Source organism: Notothenia rossii, assembly GCF_949606895.1.
Source record: "Notothenia rossii genome assembly, chromosome: 2".
Lineage (NCBI taxonomy): Eukaryota > Metazoa > Chordata > Actinopteri > Perciformes > Nototheniidae > Notothenia > Notothenia rossii.
The window spans coordinates 73,397,082-73,405,032 of NC_136904.1; the positions used below are offsets into that span (position 1 = coordinate 73,397,082).

The 7,951-nt window shown below is 37.6% G+C and overlaps 2 protein-coding genes across 3 annotated transcripts; one reads left to right on the forward strand and one right to left on the reverse strand.

The window, feature by feature from the left end:
* The first annotated feature begins 108 nt into the window (after positions 1–108).
* On the forward strand, positions 109–3,357 carry rabl3 (RAB, member of RAS oncogene family-like 3). 2 transcript variants are annotated; one of them, XM_079663919.1, is made up of 8 exons: positions 109–226; positions 753–844; positions 1,336–1,465; positions 1,549–1,663; positions 1,748–1,898; positions 2,120–2,191; positions 2,805–2,843; positions 2,962–3,357. In XM_079663919.1, exons 1-8 carry the CDS (start codon positions 181–183, stop codon positions 3,016–3,018), a joined length of 702 nt encoding a protein of 233 aa, XP_079520045.1. In that variant the 5' UTR covers positions 109–180; the 3' UTR covers positions 3,019–3,357. The 2 variants fall into 2 exon arrangements, with proteins under 2 accessions (XP_079520045.1, XP_079520044.1); XM_079663918.1 differs by having other exon boundaries at positions 111–226; positions 1,745–1,898.
* LOC307028681 (granzyme B-like) lies at positions 3,290–5,366 on the reverse strand. The gene is made up of 5 exons (XM_079663917.1): positions 5,209–5,366; positions 4,895–5,042; positions 4,420–4,561; positions 3,945–4,205; positions 3,290–3,816 (listed from the first exon to the last, which is right to left on the reverse strand). Exons 1-5 carry the CDS (start codon positions 5,327–5,329, stop codon positions 3,664–3,666), a joined length of 825 nt encoding a protein of 274 aa, XP_079520043.1. The 5' UTR covers positions 5,330–5,366; the 3' UTR covers positions 3,290–3,663.
* Positions 5,367–7,951: the final 2,585 nt, after the last annotated feature.

The window sequence follows — 7,951 nt, forward strand, 5'->3', positions numbered from 1 at the left end:
TTTTCAAGTTGCAATCAGTAGCCAATAGGGCAACAGGAATGTTGATTGACATACATTTAGACGAATAGCTGTGCATTCCTATTCCTAACGTACTTTTCGGGGAACCAATCGGAATAAAGAAATTATATTTACAGGCGGGGTTCTCACTGTTTTCTTCCGGGACGTCGCTGTCAACAAAAAATGGCTTCTCTTGACAGGGTAAAAGTATTAGTTTTAGGAGATTCGGGTAAGTAAAGTACAGTTTTTGCAATTCCGAAAAAGTGTCTGTTTATGTTAATACATTTATTTGTTTTAGCCGAAAGTAACCAATTTTATAACCCTTGTGTTCTTAAATAAGGAACATCAAACTTGTCTTTAGTCTGTTGTTGGCACTTTAGACCTGCATACCTGACGCAACATGATGGTCGTGTTCAACGTATTTTGTGATAAAGATGGACCAGCATCTGGCCCTTAATTTTAAAGCAATAACTTCGTGTTACCTGAATGTATAGCCGATCTAAAGTGTTGTATTTGTGCTAAGCATACCCCTTATCGTCACATAAAGTTGAAATGGTATCAACATTTTTGCCGAAGTGGCACCTAACAGCTCGTTAAAGCTATCTGCTGGTGTGCTGCAAGGTTTATGGAATCATATGTTGCACTATTCGCACAAATGTGTGTCTTCCTGCCTACTGTAAGAAACATTGCACAGGTTTTTACTGACTCAGTCAATTAAATGACATTCATCCACCCACATTTCTCATCTTTTGCAGGAGTGGGCAAGTCGTCCTTGGTCCACCTGCTATGTCAGAATCAAGTGTTAGGAAATCCATCCTGGACTGTTGGGTGCTCTGTGGATGTCCGGGTAAGCAGGTCAATGCCAGAAAACAGAATTTAATTTGGACACAGTCTTAAATTATGCTATCGGCCTTTAAATTAGTTTCAGATAAACTACATTGAATGGCATACTCCATACGACAACCTTTTTAAATAACAATGTTTGTAAAAGCCAATATATTGGACACGTACATGCTTCCTCTTCCTCCAGTCTTTTGTCTAATGACTGAAAAACGCATGTTTAAAGTTAGTTTAATACAGTATGATTCGGAAAATATAAGTTATCTGTATGCAGAGAACAGCCAATTTCTAAACAATTAAGATGTAATTACTGAATTATAATAAATTAAACATTAATATGTACATCAGTTTATTGTTACAGCTTGTAAAATTGTACTTACATCATATGCTGCTGTGTTGCAAAACTTTGTTCCATTGATCATGAATTGAACCCTTACATGTTACAGATGCTTAGAGGAATATAATCTATTGGTCAAACATTTGTTTGGTTAACTACAGGTGCAAGACTATAAGGAGGGGACACCGGAGGAGAAAACCTACTACATTGAACTCTGGGATGTCGGAGGATCTGTTGGCTGTGCCAGCAGTATCAAAAGCACCAGAGCTGTCTTCTACAATTCAGTCAATGGTAAAGATGATTTTATTTGAATATTTAAAAATATCTAACATTTTAAGGGTTGCTATTACTTAGTTGTGTCCTCTTTCTTTCAGGAATTATGTTGGTACACGATTTAACAAATAAGAAATCCTCTCAGAATCTGTACCGCTGGTCACTGGAAGCTTTAAACAAAGATTCCTCTCCAACAGGAGTGATCGTCTCAAACGGGTAAGTACACATATAGTTATTATTAGATAGTTAAATGTGACGTTGGATACTGGGGAGTTAAGTCGTGTTCTTTTCTCACAGCAGTGACTATGACAGAGAGCAGTTTGCTGAGAACCCAGTGCCTCTGCTGCTGATTGGCACCAAGTTTGACCAAATCCCAGAAAACAAACGCAATGAGGTTCTCACTCGGACGGCCTTCCTGTCTGAAGACTTCAATGCAGAGGAGATCAATCTCGTAGGTCAACCTTTCATTCCTGCAAGTTCTGACTTTAGGCCCATTTCAAGTCATCTGTAACATTGCTGGGTCTATAAAAGAAGCTTATTTCAGAACAATTTGAAAAAAAGCTACAATAACATACACATTTGATCAGTACAGTGTCAAGATTCAACCTGGGAAAGAACAGAGCTTTAGTTTTAGTTGAGGTTTGTGACTGAAGTGCTATTTTGTTTTCACAGGACTGCACCAACCCAAGATACCTCGCTGCAGGCACATCAAATGCTGTGAAGCTCAGCAGGTTCTTTGACAAGGTGAGAAACACACATTTAGAGATATATAGAGCATGTAAAGCAGATTATTATTCATATTTCTTCTACTTTCATCTCTTTGGTGTTGATGAGAAGCATAAAACATCATGTGTGAACCATGTAGACACATTCTATTAATCTATTACTAGTAATTGCAAAATGAGATTAAATATTGAATTTCCCCAAAAACGTGGTATTAATGCAGATCCGTAGCGCTAAGTGCTACACTTCCTTCTGTTGTGCAAAAGTTCTGCAAAGTCAATGTCAATGTGAATACTACAGTATATAACATTCCAAACAAATGTGTCCTTGTGAAGCGTGCCTAGTTTTTTTTTATATTAAGGCGTAAGACTAAAGATGTTTTCTTTTTTATTACGTCAAAAATCATAACACAATATTGACTATCCTATAACTTGATATATTTTGTAATAGATGCTTGTAAGAAAAACAAAAATAATCATGTTATTTCCTGTATTATAGTGTGATCCAAATTGGGAGACATTGAACAATTATGACAGTCAAGACATCAAACATAAGTCTTTTTAGTACGAAGTTCTCTGAATCAAAGTACAAATGTTGTATCTATAAAAACTTGAGCCTTTCATTCTCCTAACAGGTAATAGAGAAGAGATATTTCACAAGAGATCCAAGTCAGGTGAGTTTCACTTGTCTTTTCTTTCTCTTTTGACGTAAGCAAATCTTACCACGATGAGGACTTATTTTAAGGTGAACTGCTTTTTAAAAACGGCACATTCCTTTCACTTCCTCCGCAGATGACGGGTTTCACAGACAGAAAACGGTTCAACTTCAAAAGTTTGCACTATGACTGAAAAACCGTGACAACCAGCAGTTTTCTGTGGTTTGACTTTCACACCACAAGTAAACCATCACACTCATTGACATGCTTTCTGTATCGCCCCCGCCTTCTGAACACTGTTTCAACTGCTCTTGTGCAAAGTCTTAAATGTATTCTGCAACAACTACAACAATTACGATAGAACATAATAATTATAACATAATAAAGGTAAATATGTACATAGTTGACAAAGATGTAAAAATACATAATTGTAGTGTGAGATTTTGAGTTAAATGAAAAAAAAATGTATTTCACATTTTATTTGTACAATTGTTTTCACATGCAAAACCTTCACATAAACTGGTTTCATGAATTGCAGTTCCTGTTTGTTTTGTTCAAATACACAAAAAAAGATAAACATCAAATATATTTGGACATGGTCACAGATTTTTAGCTAAGAATAAAAAACAACTTCTTCATCACTTGACTTCACACAAATATCTACAACAGGTTAAATCTATTGGACACATTATTTGCCTGTTAAGTTCATTATATTTTTTTAAAATAAGATAAGACCAGTTATTCTCAAATGTGTTGTTTTACTATCCAATTCAATTTCTTAAGTAAGTAAAAAAAAAAGGAACATTTTCTTGGCATCTTTGCCTCATGCTACAATCTCTTATTTCTTCATCACTTCCTTGATCCAGGGGAGAAAGGATTTCACTTGGGTAAAGACATGGGGATACGTTGGATCATTACAATTACATGAACTGGTGAAAGCTGTAATACCTTGAAGCTCTCCTTTGCAGATAAGTGGTCCACCGGAATCCCCCTTAAAAAAGAAGGCAACACAAAGAGATGATTGAGTAGACCGGAAAATAAATAGACGCTCTTGTTTTTGATTAAATCAAGTATGACTCACGTTCACAGAATTATGTTGTGTTTATAATGGTTTATTACCTGACAAACCCCTCCCTTCTTTTTGTCAAATGTGGTGCATATCATTCTACTAGAAACAAAGTATTCTTTCCATATGTGGTCGCACTCCCGGCTGAATTGTGTGGACTCCGTAGTCTCCTTCAGGACATTTGAGATAGGCTTTGTCTGTCCAGTTCGGCCCCAGCCAGCAACCTCACATTTAACTCTTGCGGGGAGGTCCTCATCACTCTTTGGTAGTCCGATGATCTTGACATAAGTATTCAGTGTGGCATTGTTTTTTAACTGTGTGAGAGAAGAATCCTTTGTTACTAGATAGTTGTGTTAATATCCTCTTAAAGTCAGATTGAGGTTTTTATGTAAAGCATATCGCCCCTACATGCTTCCGTGTGAAGTGCAAACATTACAAAAAAATGAAGCTAAAATTAAAGCATTGTACAAAACCCTTAACAGATTCTTCACCTATGTTTTTGTATGAACGTTAACACAGTTAGTTTACCTCGAGTAACATGATATCATATTGGTGTCCGTCCTTTTTGAATTTTGGATGTGGATGGCGCTTAGCCACTTCTATCCGTTGCTGACTTTTCTCTTTCTTTTTGATGTTGTGTGCTCCAAGGACCGCCGTCATGGCCTGCTCACTGACAAATAAGGGTACAAATATTGTGAAATTGTATTGAAAAAACTTAACAACAATGTACACCTTGAAACGGACTGAAAACATTGACAAATATGTCAAATATAACTACAATGATACAAATAACTATGTCAAAGCTGTCTTAACAAATGTCTTTCTTATATGTATTTTACTGAACTCCAGACAATGAAGAACGTGCCGGGAATTGGCAACAAATATTTTTGTGAGTGATACATATTGTGTCGTGGGGAAAAACTATTATAATTGAATGCAGTAATTCGGAGCCACTTATTTAATTCATCAAATTGCTTTTCTAATTTCTGTAACATTAACTCACTTATTGCAGTGTGCTGCAGTCAGAACAAAGTCCTCTCGAATAAGGATCCCGCCACATGAGTGTGCTTCCTGAAACTGGAGTGATGCCATGTAGGGTCGGGAATGAGGCTTCGCAACATTCCCCCCCACTATGCCACTCTCAGAAGCCCCTTAACATTAAGAAGGTTAATTAATACACAGGTAAAAAAATACAAAATGCTGCCACTCGATTGTTACTCTTAGCAAACTGAGTAACTTTAATCCAACCTTCCAGCCATTAAAAAGCTTATTTTCTTACTTGTCTATACATTTGAATGTAATTTCATCTCATCTTACCAGTTAGGGAGAGCTGCAGGAACAAAAATAAAATGCAGAATACATGCATCATCTTCATTGTGCCGTAAAATCTGAACCGTGTTTCTGGCACTGCTCCCCCTACTACCTTTATAGTCAACATAACCCCCACAACGGAAACTTTGTAGGCAGGTGTTATTCTTGCAAAGAAGAGACGAGTTCACACCTTTTTCAACTGCAGTAAGAGTGACACTGTTTCACCCTTGAATGAGAAAGATCCGTTTGTGCTGTAAGTAATCCCACATTTATGAGTGCTTTTTTTCAATAGGCTACATTTACTCGGAAGAGAATGTGGCTAAAAGGTTAATGGTCGAGTAGGAACTATGTATTGAGGCTTTACATTATAGCACCTTTCAGCACACAGCAATTCAAAGTGATTTACAAAATAAAATAAAAGACATTCAAGAAGAAATACAGCAAAATGGCATTTAAAGACAGGCATTTAAAAAGCAAAGATAATCAAATAAACACAACAGGTATAGAATACATGAATAGAAGCTGCAGCTCAATCAAAAGCAGCGGCAAAAAGATGGGTTTTCAGTCTGGATTTGAAAATAGTACGAGTTGCAGCGGACCTGCAGGATTCAGGGAGTTTGTTCCAGATAGTTGGGGCATAATAGCTAAACGCTGTTTCTCCATGTTTAGTTCATACTCTTGGAGCAGAGAGCAGACCCGTCCCAGAAGACCTGAGACTCCTGGATGGTTCATAGTTATGCAGGAGATCGTTAATATAATTTGCTCCTAAACCATTCAGTGCTTTATAAACCAGCAGCAGTATTTACAAATCTATTCTTTGACACACAGGAAGCCAGTGTAAAGACTTCAGAACTGGAGTGATGTGATCCACTTTCTTAGTGTTAGTGAGGACTCGAGCAGCGGCGTTCTGAATCAACTGCAGCTTTCTAATGGATCTTTTAGTGAGACCTGTGAAGACACCATTGCAGTTGTCCAGTCTACTGAAGATAAAAGCATGGACATGTTTTTCCAAATCCTGCTGTGACATTAGTCTTTTAATCCTAGATATGTTCTTAAGGCGATAGTATGCTAACTTAATCATTGTTGTAATGTGACTGTTAAAATTCAGGTCTGAGTCCATCACTACACCTAGATTTCTCGCTTTATTAGTTGTTTTGAAGTCTGCCGACGGAAGCTCTATGATGACTTCTATTCGTTCCTCCTTTGCTCCAAGAATAATAATCTCAGTTTTGTTTTTGTTTAATCGGAGAAAGTTCTTACTCATTAACTTCCCCTACGACAACAGTACTGCACAAAAAGTAGTCCTGTGGAGAAACCTGAATGTAAGTTTCTAAACAAGGTACAACAATGACTTTTGTAGTTTGTTACAAATAAATTCATACAAGTTGAAAACATCTTTTTTTAATTGTTCTTAGGTTGGCTTTTCAGAGCATGGCTTAAAATCAATCACAGCAAGTAGCATGTTTCACATGGATTACAGACAACGTAGTCAGGGCACTTGGACATCTTTTATTTTAAGTATAGTGTACAAACAGACACATTATTGACACACACACACACACACACAGCAACTCAAGCTCACACACACCAGTATTAAAAACCATTGCAGTGTTTCAACATATATTATCGTCTTCATTACAGAGCTTATAAAACGTAGTGACTGTTATAAACACTACTCTTTCTTTTTCTTTGGAGTCCCCCTTCCGCAACACTTTCGGGTGCAGAACAAGCAGCATTTCAATCAGGAGAGAGTTCATTTTGTACAAGAACATTTATTCACACATGTCACGTGATAAATGTTAAGTCTTTGGCGATTAGACCCCGATCCTGAAATCGTATATCTAAAGGGGGAAATGCAGTGAGCATATAGGGAACCCCCCGGGGTCTAGACACTGGTGATGATGCTGAAGATCTGGATTTGATGAGGAGATGGGATGAAGAGGAGGTGTGATGAGGTCTCTGGATTATTCTCCTGGCACTGGGTATGATGAAAGGAGGTGGATGGGGAGGAGGCGGGCGGCAGCATGACAACCTGAAATCAAAACTGACTGCAGGAGAGAGGAGAACCATTTTAAAGTTTGGCTGCAGCACGGTGATTGGCTGCTGGAGAATGAGGTGAATGTAATAGGTTAAAGACAACGCCCGTGATGAGCTGATTATAAGCAGCTGCGGACTGAATGAATACCAATCTTTGTGAAAGAACTAACACTGAGCTTCATTTCAGTGTCATCCACAGAAAAGTGATTATAATTAAGATTAAAACGCCGATGACATCCAGGCTATGGTACTGAATCCAGTTTAAGTCGTGTGCAGCGAGCCGTAGGTGTTCGGCTCCTTTGTGCCTAATGACAAACTCAGTCCAGAAAACAGCCAGGTCCAGAGGAGGGACTGGACGGTCCAGATGAATCTCAGACAGCCTCACTATGTTCTCCTTGTAACTGGGGGGGGGGGGATTAATATTTTAAAAAACAAGGTTAATATGATAATCCCCAGTTTTATCAGAAGTCCTATCATGTATTCTCACAAACTACAATACAACTATCTTCATTGACCCTGTTTGCAATATAAATCTATAAAATAAGATGGAAAACAGTCCAAAGATATTGCAGATAAACAAGAGTAATTATTTTTAAAGAGGTATGTCTGAAGCACCATTTGCAATGATAGTAACCTGTGGAGTTTAGTCATCTAGTAGTCTTTTTTTTTAATTGGTTTTATCCTTGTTTTGTATATCTGGTGCAGGTGCACT

What these genes read in the sequence shown, in the direction of transcription:
- rabl3 (XM_079663918.1), top strand. Translation starts at nt 181, where the DNA reads ATGGCTTCTCTTGACAGGGTAAAAGTATTAGTTTTAGGAGATTCGG. An exon ending in CTTCTACAATTCAGTCAATG is followed by an intron (nt 1,466 to 1,548) that starts GTAAAGATGATT and finishes TCTTTCTTTCAG; the next exon opens with GAATTATGTTGGTACACGAT. An exon ending in ATGCAGAGGAGATCAATCTC is followed by an intron (nt 1,899 to 2,119) that starts GTAGGTCAACCT and finishes TTGTTTTCACAG; the next exon opens with GACTGCACCAACCCAAGATA.
- LOC307028681 (XM_079663917.1), bottom strand. Translation starts at nt 5,329, where the DNA reads ATGTTGACTATAAAGGTAGTAGGGGGAGCAGTGCCAGAAACACGGTTC. An exon ending in ATGATATCATGTTACTCGAG is followed by an intron (nt 4,206 to 4,419) that starts GTAAACTAACTG and finishes TCTCTCACACAG; the next exon opens with TTAAAAAACAATGCCACACT. An exon ending in AGAAGGGAGGGGTTTGTCAG is followed by an intron (nt 3,817 to 3,944) that starts GTAATAAACCAT and finishes TTCTTTTTTAAG; the next exon opens with GGGGATTCCGGTGGACCACT.